This window comes from Argiope bruennichi, chromosome 10 (genome assembly GCF_947563725.1).
Source record: "Argiope bruennichi chromosome 10, qqArgBrue1.1, whole genome shotgun sequence".
Taxonomy (NCBI): Eukaryota; Metazoa; Arthropoda; class Arachnida; order Araneae; family Araneidae; genus Argiope; species Argiope bruennichi.
In genome coordinates, this window is record NC_079160.1 from 123,048,268 (window position 1) to 123,066,190 (window position 17,923).

Sequence of the window (17,923 nt, forward strand, 5' to 3'; positions counted from 1 at the left end):
ATATTCTGCAGGTATGTTTGTTGAATTAAAATATATACTAAAAAACACCTTTAAATAGTTTTAATATAATTTTGAGCTCCCCATAGGTTTTTACTAAGAATTTCTATAGAAAAAAATATCCAGTCTGAAGTATAATGCAGTGAAATGATTAAAAATTAACATCTCGTTCTATTACTTGATGATAGTATTTTAAGATGAAAAAAAATAGTATGGCAATTTGCAAAATCTATAAGCACATTAAATAATTTTTAATGTCGTTGAGGACGACAAACTCTGTGCCAAGCTAACTTTCAGATGGTCATTGTCATTTTTGTAGAACGGAATGACAACCGTCCATGTGTCAGCTGCAAACAACTGCATGGCAATCGTTGAGAAATTGATCCAAGCTGGAGCAGACATCTCCATAAAGGATAAGGTGAGTTTCATTTTCTGAGCATTGTGTGAACTCATTTATTTCGGTGTACAGAGGGAAATTTAAGTTTGTATTCCATTGCGAATCTTGCACTTACTGCTTTTACACAGTGTAAGAATATCTGTTTAGATGATCTACGGCATCCTAAGTGCCATTCATTGGATGACTACTGTGATAAGGAAGTTAATCTTGCCTGATTGTTTCAAATGATTCCCTATATTTTATCACTTCTAATATATATCATTCATTATGCGTATTCAGTTGATAACCTATTCATTATGCGTACTCATTAGATAATTGTTTAGTAAATCTAAAAGGGTACGTCAGGCATAACATTTTTGCAGTTTAACAGGAGGTCGTCACTATAAAAGGCGATTGCTACAGGAACAAAAGAAAAAATGACACTAGATAAAATTTATGACATATTGAATGAAATGAAAATTGAAAGTAGCAGAATAAAAAAAATACATGAATAACAACATGCGAGCATCAATAGTATAGCGTCAAACAAGAAATCCTTTGAATACTTATATTAAATACTCCATGAATTCGTTGTGGATGTTACGTTGTGCTTGCCATTACTGCATTTTCTATCCTGTATACAACGATTGATTTTCTTTTACTTTTGCAACAATGCTGTTGTGATTCTATTGATTCGTATGCCATACTTTTATGTTGCAATTTTTTAAAACAGAACATTCCACTTTTATTAATTAAGAAATACAAATGGTTTCCAATGCATTGCTACAAATGTTTCTTAAAATTCCTTTACCAGTAAAATTGCCATTTTTTAAAGGCTGCAACTAAATGTCAAGAATTCAGAAATCCTTGACCTGATTTCTGAAGTTATTCCAATATGTGGAGTGCACTTGCCCAGTTTCATCTGTCAAATTGTTCGCTATTTCAAGTATCGTACGTCAAAGAACGTGCCTGGCATTACATAAAAGTATTTGCACTTGAATGAAATCTCAAATGTTTCATCCATTCAAAGAGTAGAAAACTTAAGAAATTTTTCAATTTATCTTAAAATGGAATAAGAAAACGCATTTTTTTATTTTTTTATTTTATTTTCTGTGTAATTATTCAGTCTTCACTTCCGAATGTAATTAAAACTGAAACGTCATCTAATGGCAATAAAAAATCATTTTGGGAACATTTAATTGCCATTCTTTGGGTCGCATTTGATCGTGTTCATTGTATTGGACAACACCGTACTTTTGTTAATAAAGTATGCAGGGCATTGACATTTATGTTAAACAATCCACGACTGTATGCTTTTTTTAATATGTTGATTTTCAAATATGAAAATTAAGATAATAGAACTCTATGAATAGCATAATAGAATTCTATGAAATAGCTTAATAGAATTCTATGAAATCAATGAATAGCATAATATAATTGTTTGAATACCATTATAGAATTCTATGAAATAGCATAATATAATTCTATGAAATCTATAAGCCTTCTCATATATAAGCTCTACAGCCTTTTAAGCTTATATATGAGAAGATTTGTAATGCATCTTGAAATTTAGCGATGTTTCTAAATGCCTGCTACTTGGTTTCTCTGAATGCAAGTAAAGTGAAGTTAAAGAGAATCGAAAAAAAAAAAAATATATAGCATGGCATATGAATCAAGAGAAAGGGCTTATTATATTAACAAAGATAAGATAAAACAAAAAGTAAACAATTTAAAATAAGTACAATATAAAAATAGAATGAAAAAATATATGTAATAAGATTGATTGCATATGTCGTCGAACTCTAGTTGTAGTAAAAAAATGTTGGTGTAAAACCCTTATTGTATATGTGAAATATAAGAGCAAGCTATAAAGAAAATCCATTATCTGGTATGTGAACTATTGAAATAAAAATTTGAAATACAAACTACGTAGAAATAGCAAGACTAATTGGAAACATTTGTTTTATCGCAGACGACCATTTTAACACAAAGTAGCATTTATATTTGAAACACGCACACACGCACGCACACACACAGTGTATGTGTTACGATAAAAGCGACAATTAGTGATTATATGTAATTACTAATGAAACTTATCGGTAATCAGGCATAACTCGGTGACACATAATCACCATGTTGGAGAATTTTTAAACTAACCAATAAATTTGATAAATATTCGATAGTGTGTCACATTTACCATAATATACACACACGCGCGCGCATATACGGAAACAAATCCATGTGATGAATGCACGGTGAAAAGTTGAACAGATTCAATAACGAATAAGGGTGCTTTATTCTACAAGAAAAGCACGAAAACACATACAACAAAATGCAGCTGAAACGTACACAAAGACAATGTAGTTAACAGAACCGAAGCAGTAAATCACTATTATACTACTACAACAGCTCAAAGCTGTAGATCAGCACTCTGAAGAGAGACTTTAACTAGTTAGTCTGTATGAGTGACTCTATTACTCTCCTCAGCTCTGGCTGTGAAGTTTCTATAACCCTCATTAGAAGCCAAAGAAGCTTCTGAAAGGATATCGTATCTTCACTCCTCATCGTGATAGCGTCAAAATTCGAATAGTTTTGCCAGTATTCGTTTTAAGAACGAAGGTAGTTGACTTGGTTATTCAGCATCCATTCATGTCATCTGTAAAACTTCCTTCCTTACTATGATACTTTTTTGCGCAGGGAAACAATTTTACAAATTCGTAACGATAATATATAAAACGCTTATATGGAAGCAAAATCAGACCGAATTTGTTCATCGGCATTTGGTAATAGCTCGCACTTCGGTTTGTTTACGTGTATGTTGTAGCGAGAAAATGTGAGACAAGCTATTTGCTTGGTGTTGGATTATTCGATAAAATTAACATAAATCGAGTTGAATCTACTTTGAAAATAAAATCGAAATCTTCGCAAACGAAAAGTAAGGGCACATGCAAGTGTTGAAGAATCATTTATAAGAAGATCCAGTCCGAATAGACGAAACAAAGGTCTATATGCGTTACTTTACAGAATGAAGTTTTCGAACTACAGGGTCATCGCCAATTTCTTGGCTACTTTGAAGTATCGTTAACCATCAAGAATGTTCTCAAGTAGTTTCTCAGTTTCTCAAGTATGATTTTAAATAAGGTGATAAAAATAATGCGGTATCTTTTTGTGATAAGATATATTAATCAAAGTGGATTGACATTTTGATGAAATATATTCTATTCTTTAATGAAACATATTCTGTCTTTGAATACTCTTAATTGAAATACATGATTATCAAAACAGAAGGAAAAAAATGAATTAAATTTTAATTTTAAGCATTTCAGAATGACATATCGCCTCTTATACATATATATCTCTCTGCTACCTCAACATTTTAATTCTAAGAAATGTATGATGATTTAATTTTTAATATTTTATATAAAATTAATAAATCATTTAAATCATTCAATTTGAAATAATTTAGTTTTACCTTTTGTAATGGATGTATTTATGGCTTCTTATAACTAACAGAAATTCCGTCGAATAAGTGAAATAGACTGGAATTAGATAATGATTAAAAAGACCCCGATGCGATTTCTGGGGTTGGTCAGCAGTGCAAGCAAGGGATGTACCCTCCTAGTATTATATAAAATTGGAATTCAGGTCATCTTAATGGCAAAAGTAAGCTGCGAAAAAAGTGTAACATATTTTTCGATTATCACATATTTTTTTCGCACTTATCTGAATGCACCATACTTTTCATGTTCATAACGATCATTTTAATGCCAAGTTTATCAGTGAAGTCTTTCTTTTACAGTCGGAGCGAAGTCCCGTGCACACAGTGGCGATAAGGGGGCACCACCTGATCTTGGTGAGGCTCTTGCGCGTCGGAGTGGAAGTGGACGATAAAGATGAGGTGAGGCCGTTATTCTTTAAAGCTTTATTCGCCGTGAAAGGATTAAAAACTTATAATTTCCCTTGAATGAAACAGAAGCCAAAGGCAAAAGACTAAAGCACTTTAAAAAGTGTAAAATAAATGATGAAAAATAAAATGTTCCGGAATCTCTCTAAAAATTGTTAGAAATGAAAGATGGTTTGAAATTTAATAAATGGATCATAAATATTTTATAAGCATAAAGAAGGATAAAAATCCATCTATTTAATATTCATATTGTGTTTAAAATACAATCTATTGTCTAATCTAAGCTTATGGGTTTGCAAATTATTTTGTGACATCTTAGAGAGTTCAAGAAAAATTTACATTCTCTGAACATTTCAAATAACATTCACGTCACTAATAAGCATTTAAATTTCCTTGATAAAAGAGAAAGTTCTCTTCATATTTATTTCGATTTGATGCAGTTGATAGTTGTACTTATGTTTGAAGTCATTTCTGTAAAATAACAACAACTGTCATTGATTTTACTCTTTTACTCAGGATTTTTTTTTATCCTTTGGTGGAAACTATTAAAAGCTGTATTGACTGAGAATATCAAAATGAAAACTTTGTCTTCAAAAAATTTGATATAAATCTCTTCTCTCTTTGTTACCTAACTTTGTATTTCTTTCATGCAATTCAATACTTTTTTGCTCATAGTTGACATACAATAAAATTATATGACGTGGTTCATAAATATATTAAATTCAGTTCCATGAACTAAATTTAATATATTTCAGTACTATTGAATTGTTGATGTTTGACAGTAACTCTATTTTAAACTGTTTGACTGTATTTTAAAAAGCTTCGAAGTTCTTTTTGATGATTTGGCTGTAAATTCAAAAAATAACAATATGCTACGCAAGCTTAGGATATTTAGGAGTTCCTAAACATTTATTGAATCACATCATAAAAATTCTGCTAGTATTTGTCTACCCTGAAGTGTTCATTTATTTTCTCAAAGGTATCTTTGCACCAAATGTGGTAACTTTAGGTCCAACGGTCTGGTCTTTTGAGAGTCAATAATAAAATAACAGACAGCGCCAAATGGTTTTAGAAATGGTTTTTGTCTTTAGATCTGTAAGAAATAGTTTTTTTCCCAATAATTTTAAATAAGGTTTGAAGTATTGTAGAAATTTAATTAAATATTGCGAGTGGCTATTCTAAAGCAAATAAATAAAAAGAATTAAAATGACCATTATAATTTCATTTTCAATAATAATGACAGATCTAAAGACAAAATAATTTTTCTGTATATGGAATTAATAATTAAATAATTAATGAGCAATAGTTAATTTTTATTTATTTAAAAATGAACAATTGAATTAACTGTTATGAAACTAACACTAAAATCTTTTATATATTTAAGGTAATTACGATTGAAATGTGAAGAAAATGCATTGAGTAGTCTGTATTTCTATAAAGAATAAACTATTTATTATTTCTATCCTTATTTGCGTAGATAAATTTTCATTATATGTTAGAATATATATTCAATGCATATATACGCAGAAATCCTATAAGAGATTTTTAGAATCGCAATTCTAACTAAATCAGTTTTTATAAATAAAAAGTTATTTTCTGTTATTTACTCCGAAAATAAAATACAATTGAAAGTGCATTAATTTTTTTATTAGGACGGGAAGACGGCTCTCCACCTGGCAGCAGAAAACGGCCACCAGAAGGCGCTGCTAACTCTCCTGGAGCACAACTGTGACATCGAGGCAAAGGATACAGTGGGTATTGTTGATTTCCTGGCTTTGAAATGTGTTCTTTCCATTTTCCTTATTATTCATTTTTTTTTCTCTTTTGGAACATTTTCCATGCTTACAAAGCAAAAATAAAGCAAATATATTATTAAATATATTGTTATATTATATAAATTTATTAACATATTTCAAAGAAAATGAATGAATTGCCAAGGAATCACAGATGAAAATATTTTTTTCTCTCTCTTGTCAAGATTGTGAAAGTTAAAAACAGCTTTCATATTGATTGAATCACTTAATGGAAATCATTTGTATTAACTAAATGTTAATTTTCATTTGTTGCCTAATTTATTATTACTAATTATTTATTATATCAGCCTTTGCTGTTTTAATAAATAATTTTGGATCTTTTAGTGATAGTAAAGAAAGTAGTTTAACAAAGTAAAATATTAAAATTAAATTTGAATACTGAAATTGATTTGAATTTCTCTCATTAATATAGATCAAACAGTTTTTGACACAGAACTAGGCAGATTTTTAATAATATTTTTAAATCAATTTGAATAATACTTTAATTAAACATTTTAAATAATGTTTTAATAGTTATATTTCATATTTATGAAATTTATATTGGTGTAACTAATTGAATTTCGGTGCATTTAATTAAGAAATTTTTAGACAAAACCTAAGTGAATACCTTTAGTAAAACCTAAGTGAATTCATATAAACAAAAGGAAACCCTATTTTAGTTCAATTTCCAAGAATGTTTCATAATTCTGTTTCTAATTTGCAATTCTGTGAGAAGTTATTTGGTAAATGTAACTCTAAAAAATAGCTCTTTAGGAATAAAACAATAATAATTGTAATTGTAGAAAATTGTTAAGCCTGATGTAAATTTTGTAAAATAAGGAATTTTTGAGCAGGTGCATATGACCATGAAATTAAAATAAAAACAAAAGCAAAGCTTCAATAAATTCATACATAAATTTTTGTAGAGTATTATCGGTAGTAAGCCGATATCCTTTGCTTCTGAATTGCTGTAAAATTTCGATTTTTTAGATATTTGGTTTTGCATATTAGTAATGCATTCGAAATCACATATTTCAAGTGAGGTATCATGCTAAAAAAATAATTCTTGCTCAATTGTTTCCGTCTCTTTGGAAAATGCCTTGCTTAATTAATTCCATGTATTTTTAAATTCACATATCATTTCATTTAATTGAAAGTATCATTGTAATCATTTTCTAACAAAAATTGATTTTAATTTTCCTTTTTTTGAGAGCCAAATTACAAAAGTCGGTTTGAAATATTTTGCTCTACAGACGATAATAACCTCACATGGGGAGGGCATGGGGTTGAAATCTGAGATCGGGATGAGATTTAGTATAATGATGGTATATATTTAGAATGTTCATTCATAAAAATATTAAAATGCAATGACTAGCCAATTTCGAGAAAATGATCCTCAAACTTTTGGTAAAGTTATATACTGATAACTTGATGCCCTTCCCGATGACATGGTCGTCTAGGTGACCGTCTCGTATGCGGAAGGTCAGGGTTTGTACCTGGCTAAGATTTTTTCTTTTTAATAACTTTTATACAATTAAAAATTTGCAAATACTCTTAATTGATATGTTTTAAATTTTTTTAATCCAAAATAAATATTTACTATTGAAATACATAATAATAAAATTAAAATTTTAAAAGAAAAAAATTATAAATACAGATGCATTTTTAAACAAAATAAAATTATTTAAATTTAATTAACTATTTAATATAGTTTTAATCAATATGCTACTTATTTTTATGCAAGGATAAATATTTATTATTTTAATACTTAAATTGTAATTTAATATTTAAATAATAATAATAAATATAACTTAAATGGTGATCATTATTAATATAAATACTCATATCTTAAAAAAAAAAATTATTCAATATTTCTAAAAAATTATCCTATATACATTTTCTTTCGACACTTTACTTTATATACAAGAACCAGAATGGTAGCTATAGTAAAAACTTTGGAAACAAAATATATTTAGACATTTAGCACAACTGATAAATGATGATTGTCCACAAGAGCAAGGTTTCTATAAAAGACCTATGGGAAAACAAACTTCATTTGCATTTAAAAATATCCCTCTTTCATCAGAAAGTTGGGCAGCGTATCATGCATACCTTATCTTATTAAAAATTGGTGATGACAATTGATGGTGTATAATTAATGAATTTTTACACTATCTTCACAAGAATTTATTTTTTGATCATGTTCGATTAAATAAGAATTTTGTATATGGTTAATACGCTTTGAACCATCTGCCTACGCATTCAATAAATTAACACCCGCTTTCTACTATTTCTTTTGATTACTGCAGTTGGGGATGTTTGCTTAAATATTTAACAAATATCAGCTGCTCCCTTCAATTTTTGACATAAATACAGCTTCGTTGAGTTAGAATTGATAATTCATTATTATTAAAATCCAAGAATTTGAAAATTAATTATTTGAAAATGATGCAAGCAAGTTAAATTATCTGTAGCCATTAATGTTACATTTTTAATTATTTTTTCTTTAAACATTAAATTATAATTTAAGTATTAAAAGAATAAACATTTATACTTGCATAAAAATAAGTAGCATATTAATTAAAAATATCTGTAAATAGTTCATTCAATTTAAATAATTTTATTTTGTTTAAAAAATGCATCTGTATTTATAATTTTTTTCTTTTAAAATTTTAATTTTATTATTATGTATTTAAATAATAAATATTTATTTTGGATGAAAAAAAACTAAAAACATATTAATTAAGAGTATTTGTAAATTGAATAAAAGTTATTAAAAAAGAAAAAAACTCCTAGCCAGGTTCAAACCCTGACCTTCCGAATACCAGACGGTTACCTAGATAATCATTCCATCGGGATCATCGGGAGGGGCGTCTAGTTATCAGTAAATAAGTTTTACCAAAAGTCTGGGGACCATTTTCTCGAAATTGACTGGCCATTGCGTTTTAATATTTTTATGAATGAACATTCTAAATATATACCATCATTATACTAAATCTCAGACCGATCTTAGATTTCAACCCCATGCCTTCCTCTTGTGAGGAAATATTTGTATTTCCTGACAAATTGTACTTAGTACTGTATTGTATATTGTATTGTCGCTATGTACAATTGTAGTATTGTACATAGCGATTAGAATTCCTAAGAAGTTTTTCCCTCTTAATCATCCTTTTTTTTTCTAATGCTCTTTATGATATTTATTGAAAATGAATGAATAATATCTAAATTAATATTATAACACTATAATATTTCCTTAAAAGTTTCTTATTTTTAAAGAAAGAAGAATATTTTTATATTTTTCACTCTAATAATTTTTTTTATGATGGAGATAAAGACCAAAATAATTTTTTGTTTTGTTCAAAATTCATGCAAACTCTAATCTTGAACAACTCTGGATGTTTGCAAAATTACCAGAATAAAAATTTTTTTGAATTGAGTACAACCCACAAAATGCAAAAATTATTCTCGTCTCTAATTTTAGATAATTGGGCATAAAAATTCAACAAGGTCAAAAATTCTGGATTATTCTAAATAAAAGAAAACAATTCTGCCGTCGGAATGTTTTCTGCTTCGTGGAATCAATTCTGAAAGATTCGTAAAAAAATTAATAATAATACATATAAAAAGTTAAAACGATTCATAGAAAATTAGATTTCATACTCAGCAAAAAATAAAAGTTAATGATCCTAAATACGTGTATTTTTTATTGTTTTGAGCAATTAAGTAGTAAAGCGTTTCCGACCATAAAGTATTCAAATAATTAGAGATACTTAGATTATAACAGGCAAACATTAAGTTGATAATATGAGAAAAAGGATTTTAAAAAATGTCAGTTTGCTTTAAAAAAAACATGGAAAATCCTTTCCGATTTACTGTCCTTTGAATGAATCGTATCTAAATATCATCGTTTAACAAGCAACACAATTTATCTCAATTTTACAAAAATAAGATAAAACACATTTTTTCCATCGCTAATGAATGTGGAGAATTTTTTTTTTTTTTCACATTATATACGGACTCAAGATTGTTCAAACTGTAAAGAAAAAATCTACAGCATTCTTTAATGATTACAAAAATACAATTTTCTTTATTCTTCCTCTTGTAAAATGGAGGTAAGAAGTGATGTTTTTGAAGCGACGATGTATTCATCATCTCGCTGAAATAAAGTTTCAACTAAAATAGGTTGCCAAAATCATTGACGGAATTTTTTCAAAAATGAATATTAAGCATTTCATGGAAATTTCGGAGCGTGTATTAATGTTGGTTGATGCAATCGTGAACAACATTTATAAATCTAAATATTGTTACGGGAAATACATAAAATCAATAACTGTCAGTGGGTTCCCTGTAGAGGGTATATGGTGAAAGTCCAACAGCCTCTGCAACAAATAATGACGTTCATTTTATAACAAGAAGACACGAATATGCAAACAGCAAAACACAACCGAGCGAACACAAGAACAGGGCTCACGTTAAACAGCAACACACAAACAGCGAATCTCTAGTAAGTAAACTAATGACCAAAATCAGTCAGGCAGACTCAAGAGGAAGAAAGACTTCATACGATTATTCACATCACTCAAACGTGCCCTATCCTCCACTGTGTACTATTTAGCTGCATTTGACAGCCGACTCATTACCAACACGACTGCACGTATGACTGCTCAGCTCACATCGTCACATCTTCCTGTTTCACATCATCTTGATGGTTTAGAATGGAGCAACTACATTCATATGTTGGCACCAAAACTTAGCATAAGTTTTGGTGCATTTGGTAAGTTTACATTGGGAAAAAAAGGCAAAAGAAAAAATAATGCACCAATTATAGGATCGTAATAAGGCCATGGTAATTCAGTTTCGTTAATAAACTAGTTTCCCTCAATAACGTTTTGTTCAGAGAACCAACGACATGATATGGACGAGGTAGGGCGACTTCTCCCAATACTCAGTTATTATCCCAGTGTAAGCTTAGCTTCGCAGTGTTCCTACGTTCAGCAGTAACACGGAACGGTAAAGCCTTGGAAATTTAAATAGAATTTGAAAATTTCAGTATTGATTTTTTTTCTTTTTATATTTCTATTTAGAATGAAATAATTTATTGCATTTTATAAATTGAGTGTAACAATATTTTTGTTTATTGAGGAGTAATGTTCGATTTCCTTCTTTCTTTTTTTGGTGATCTCCCCTCTATAGAAGTCGAGGACAGCCCTCCACATAGCAGCTTCCTTGGGATACTGTGATATTGTAGAGACTCTTCTCAAGTTTGGAGCTTGCCTTGGAGTTACAGAGAAGGTAAGTTTTATTTTAATTGAACTAAGTAAATGGGTGCAGTATTCGTCATTTCATTCGTGAAGGATTCATCAGAAGAGAAATGTCAGTTTTTGAATATTGTCTGGAAGAAAACTAAATTTGATTATGGCAATATTTCATTTATTTATAAAATATATACTTTACAAGAAATAAAGGGTGATTTACGCCAAACTTTCTCGAATAAACTTATCATGCCAGAGAACGCCTTGCATTATATTTAAGTACAATAGTTACGAAATATTAAATGTTGGCGTGAATTGAACATTTTTACAGAATATATCGTATTATCCTTAGCGACATTTTGATGATTCATCTCTGGTATGCCATTAATAGTATATGAAAATCGGATTTGTGCTTTTTACACACGTTTATCCTGACTGAAACAGAAATTTGACACAAAACTACATTTGTAGTCACAAATTCGTATATCAAACGATGTATTTAAGACATTGGTTTTCTGAGTTCTCGCGTTTACATGTTTCTAGAAGTACAGACCGAAAGACAATCAACCCTTTGCTGGATTTGGTACAAAATTTCACAGGTGTCTGTCTACATTATAGATGTTAAATATATGTACCGATTTTATCTATATCTCCCTCTCTTCGTTTTGCAGTTACCGTGTTCATTTATATTCGAACAGCCGGTGAGGCTAACTTCCTTTGAACAGATTATACTCAAAATGAGATAGAAATCTTCAAAATGTGCATAAAGACAATATTCTAAATTTCAAGGGTCTGGGTCAGAGCGTTTTTGAGTTATCATTTTCACAGGCAGTCAGTCAGACGGACATTTTCCAAAAATGATTCCTCAAAATATCGTCTTCGGAGTTTTTGACGATTACCACTTTCTCTACGCTACGTGTGCGAGAAAGTAAAGGGGAAAACATTTGCAAGTAAAACGTATGTATTAAAAATCAAATTTTTTTCGAGCATGTACTTCATAGAAAGATTTCAATGTATTGATCTTCTACTTTTATCAATTTCGATGCGAAATAAATAAATAAATTATTATAATAATTGATAGTATTTCCAATTCGAGAAGTGAAATGATATAGAAATTGAATTCAACCAATCAAAGTAGATGTTTTAAAATATCTTCTATGGCAGCCATATTGGTTATATTTTGCAATAACCGGTTTATTTCTTATAAATTAAAATATATCTTTTTCTATGCGCTTTATTCCAACACATTATTTCGATATAGAAGAAATGGAAACGTGACATAATGTTCGCCATATAGAAGATAAGGTGTCTCTTTATCTCCTAATAAAACAGCAATGCGCGTCATGTAATAAATGTGTTAGCAGCTCTTATATCTCTTAAAAAATAAATAATGGAGTTTTAAATTTATTATTATTTTATTTATCAATCTTTTAACACATAACTGGAGACAGGAATTTCCTCATGTGGCCAGAGACATGGAGTCAAAATAACTCTGTCTTTTGTAAACAGCATTGGAATTTATTTTGGAAACACAATACATTCTGGAAATCATGTAGTTAGCAAAAATAATAAAAAAATATTAATATTACAAATGTTAAATGTTATAATATTAAATGCTGGAAAGATGTTATAAGAGAAACCTAAACAATCTTTTAATGAGTATTTACTTCCTTTAGATATTACAGAATTAATAACTTAAGAATATTTCTTTATTTTTTTTATATTATTCAAATTAAAAGGAGTTTCAGAGGTATGTAGTCAATGACTCCAAAAATAATAGCAAAAACTTTCAAAAAGGATCATTTGCTTATACGGACGTGTTCATACTCAGACTTTTGCCAACATACTGCTGAGAGAACAACTTGAAGGTACTGAAGGGATGATTGTATTCAAGGACAAATTACCACGTGATGATCACAGCTAATGAGAAACGCAGAGTCATTTTGATTCCCGTCTCCAGTTACGGGTTAATCTACTCTATTTAATTTTCCAATATTGATTTTAGGAAACTATCATTCTATGTTTTTGCCGTTAGTGTTTTTTTTATTATTGTGTGTAAGAAGCGAATTAAAACAAAGACAAAGAAACGCAATTCTTTTGAAATATATTGCTTCTTTCAGGAGAGAGAAGTAAGCTAAATGAATGAAAAGTAATAGAAAATACGAAACAACTGTTCGCAGTCTTAGCTGAATAACCACCAGGAGAAAAACATTCGTTCATTCGTGAAAAAAATTATAGATCATTTGTCTATTTAGTATTTTTTGTACTTGGAAAAAATAACAAATTCTTGGACAAATATTCATTCTTGCAGATGTCCCCACACCCTTATTTCTTTATCGTTTCAGTGAGGATGGAGCTTTTTACAAATATTGAAACTCCTCAGTAAGCTGTGTATATTTTGAACGCATATAGTCTCGAGTGTAAAACTTAAAACATTATTTTACTCCTTCCTTGAAATGCACAATTATTGATTGCTTTATTTTCAGATTTAATGCAAAAATGTGTTTACAGGCCTTATTTAGCGTATATATAATTAAGTAGTATATTTATTTATTGTTTGTATATTTAATTTATATTGTTATGGAACTTCCTTCACTAAGTCCATTAAGTCAATAGGTTCACTTGTAGTGGGTGTATGGTATAACACAATCAACAAGTTTCAGTAGCAAACGGCGGCTTTATTAACACGAAATCACGAATAAATAGACAACAAATACACGGTCGAGACGTTCACACGCAATACGCAGCAGCATACTACAACAAACAGTAGTCCACAAGTAGTAATCGGTAGTAATAACAATCACAGCACACAAAATGGCCAGACAGAATTTAGAAGGAGGAGGGAATCTTCGATCTCTCTAAACGCCTGCAATTCTCCACTACTACACGAATGGCTACTCCTCACACGACTCGATGCTGCTTCTACAATAAACACCAGGACTCGGCACTCAGCTCAATTCAACAATCGCTTGATCTCCCCTCAACGTCTGCGCTTCGTTGAACTGATCCAACTAATTCGCCGTTGACTCGCTATGAGAATCTAAACCTCTCGACAACTTTTTCCACGACTCCCTTCGGCTTGGACTAGCGGCTTTTATAGTTCCTAGAATATGGTAGAGAAAGTTCTGATACAATTAAGAATATCTCTTCTTTTATTGGCCCTATCGTCAAAATTCTTAAAGATTCTATTATTATCTATTATGTCGCCAAAGTCACCAAATGATGGCCACGTTTTTCGTCATGAGCGGTGAATCACTGATCTGGTATCCCATTAGCATCCTATAGAGCTAATCGTAAAACGGTCTTTCCTAGGATTGAACTAACCGTGCAGGGAAGTAACATTACAGATTCGTAACAATATATGTCTTATTATAGTAATGTAAGTATAAGGTTACATGTATGATATTAATATGTAAATAGTTTGAATTTTCTAGGATAATAAGGAAGCCTTAATTATCAATTAAGATCAATTTTCCATATAAAAAATGAACATCAAGTGTCTGTTTAAAATATTCCAAAGAATAAAAAGTGCATTTATCATTAGTGTGATGATACTGAAGCACATAAGAAAAGCATAGAGTTATTGAGCCGTATTAAATTTATATAGAGCAAGCATGCCAAACTCAGGGCTCTAGCATATTCAGTCATCTGTAGCAAAGTTAATAATAATGTGAAAAATGAATAAACCGGAAGTTTCGATCTGGTGAGACGAGTTGGTATGCACGCATTGAAAGTGTGTTTAGTTATTATGTTTTAAAGCCATAAGAATTTGTTTAAAAAATATATATAGAAGAAACAGTATGCATCTTTAAAACTGTAAGTTGGTATAGATTAAAAATAATTATTATACTTATTATTTTAGTTTAACAAATTTCATAGCCTAATTTTTAAAATTCCTAATTTTACATGGTGTGAGGAGAATTATTTTCACCACCCGTAACAGCAAATATTTTGAAAATAACAATAAACTAAAACCTACGACTCCAATAATATTTTAGAGTTGTTTGTCCCATCAAACTAACGAATATTGGTATTCCCATTATATCAGTTTTGAGAATAATCACGGCAAACCAGATATCCCCCTAAGACGGAAGGATTGTGACAGGAAAAAGAACTCTCGCTATGCGTCAAGACGAACTCTTTAACTGTTAATGTTAACCTTGCTCATTTTTGTATTACATTTCGGAATGAAATCACGATACTAGAACATTTTTTTTTGTGTGTGTATGTGTGTGGGAATCATATAAATTTAAAATTTATTTATTTGACAGTAAGTTACATTTAAGTTGACGTTTTGAAACGTTTGAACTAGAGTAGAATATTATATCGGAACTGAGAAGTTTAATGACAATATGGACTCTTCACATGACTTCAGAAACATATAATAAACGTAGCTGTGTCTCTCCTTTGGCATCTAACGACACACTCACTTGCGCGGTGCCTTGCTATCATATTCTTAATTTACCTGCAAGATGGTCTATGGATTCCAAAATTAATTGTTTTGGCACTGATCGCAGACTATGAGACTTGACTATGTCGCGAAAGTATAAATTGATTTGTCTGTGTGACTATCTTCATGTTAACATAATTTCATTATTTCTCTTCTTCTCAAAACAAAATGTTTTTATACATATTGTTTGAAAACTATATTTTGTTTGGATAACATTTCAAAACTTTTTTTCTCGAGATTTCTAAAAATTTAAAATTGTATCCTTCGCTTAAAAAATTATTTCTTATTTACAAATAATGCTGAAACACTGCAACCGTATTCTTAATGTGAGCCTCTTCTTTAAGAAGTAGTGTTTTTAATGGGTGCGAATCATGCTCTTTTCAGCACGGGAACACCCCTCTCCACCTGGCAGTGCTGGGAAATCACCCTGAAATGGTGGCGCTACTCATGGAAAAAGGAATTGCTGTCAACACCCTGAATGCCGTAAGTAGGAAAGGAAACGTATCAGTTGATTCTTTACACCTTATCTTGCAATAGTTTCGATATGCGTATTTGTTTCTAAAGGAAATCACAAATGAAAAGTTAGCAGCAATTTATGTATTTAGATCAAGTATCTTCGAGCAGCCAAAATTTATTATCTTTGTATAAAAGAACAAACACAAATTTCTCACATACTCATGAAACGTTTTGTACCTGGCTTATTTTATACCCTTTAAATATAAGCATCGTTATTTTGAAATCATTATTTTTAATATCGTTATTTTGAATGTTTATCCAAGTTTAAAGTAACATTTCAGAAATAATATTATATATTATTATAAGTTTTTTTTGTTGTTGTTACTAAAAACGTTAGCATGCCAAGACTATTTTGGTAAATATGATTAATTCGTCAGGAAACTGTATGAAAATTTAAATTTCAAAATTTTTCAGAAGCATTAGCATTATAAAATTTAAATCTTTACATCAAGTGAGGGGGAGATTTCCCCAGGGTACCGGCTACTTCTAATTTCTTCAAAGAGTTGCTCAAAAAGTTGTCTACTTACTGACGTCAATTTTGTGCGCTACAAAAAAGGTCTACAATTTTATTATAACCTAATAATAAACACTGAATATACTGACCTACATAAAATAATAATATCAAAATACAAATATAATAATAATAGCCGTTGGTGTTCCATAAATATGTTTCTTTACTACCCGCAACTTAGGTCTTAGTAAAGGCCGTCACTCCAAAATGTCTTAGTAGTTCTCTGATCGATCGCGATCTACTTGATGCCTACCCCTTCTTTGCATAAATATTGGCATACTTTCCGACTGGAAGTATATGCCTACCTCTGATGCATTAAAAAGTATTGGACCAAAATCAGAGTGCTCATTCTGTGTATAATAGCAATGATTATTTTCTCTCTCCTTTCCAGCGGCAGCAGACGGCCCTTCATCTGGCAGCCGAGCTGGGCTATTCGGAAGTGGCGGAAGTGCTCTTATCGTACGGGGCTGACCTCTCCGTGCCGGAAAAGGTAACCATTTTGCTTCCTCGAACACGCCCTGCACCTTAATTGGGACTCTCGGTCTGCTAAGATCGGAAGTGCCTGGAATTTGTTTCGTTTGTTTACTAACATCCCCTGAATAAATTTATTTCTGGATTGGCAATGAGTTGTAAAAAATTGTAAGATTTCAGTCGAAAAGGTTTCATTTCTTCCTTATGTAGGTGGCTTTGATTGCCTGTTGTTGTAAGTGTGTCAGTTCACCCATCGCATTTTATTTTATTCCCCTTATTGCAGGGAGGCAGAAAGGCGTTATACATTGCAGCTAGAGGGAGCTACACTGCCATCGTCGATATGCTCATCAAAGTGGAGAGAAGCCAAACTCTAAAAGTAAGGCATTTATTTGTTTGACTCCTTACAAATATCTCAATGAAATGTTATGAATGGCGCCATATATATGTTTATAATTTTCCAAAATATTGCATGGCTTTTAAAGAGAAGTCAATTCGCGTGATATCATAGCCAATTAATATTAAATTGCGCATTTCATCTTGAATTTAGTTTTCCTTCTTATGTCTAGTGAGTTCATATTCTCCTTCAATTTTCAAGATGTCTAATCAATTTTAACTGCAGTGATACGATGCATCTATCATAAGTTTGAATTAAC

The 17,923-nt window shown here is 30.4% G+C and overlaps 1 protein-coding gene across 1 annotated transcript in view; it reads left to right on the forward strand.

The window, feature by feature from the left end:
- The window catches only part of LOC129989312 (ankyrin repeat and death domain-containing protein 1A-like), a 158,355-nt gene that overhangs the window by 129,713 nt on the left and 10,719 nt on the right, over positions 1-17,923 (forward strand). The window contains exons 6-12 of the mRNA XM_056097758.1: positions 317-415; positions 4,173-4,271; positions 5,930-6,028; positions 11,264-11,362; positions 16,157-16,255; positions 17,191-17,289; positions 17,554-17,646. Of these exons, the coding sequence (XP_055953733.1) occupies positions 317-415; positions 4,173-4,271; positions 5,930-6,028; positions 11,264-11,362; positions 16,157-16,255; positions 17,191-17,289; positions 17,554-17,646 (687 nt within the window). The remainder of the gene's footprint in view (positions 1-316; positions 416-4,172; positions 4,272-5,929; positions 6,029-11,263; positions 11,363-16,156; positions 16,256-17,190; positions 17,290-17,553; positions 17,647-17,923) is intronic.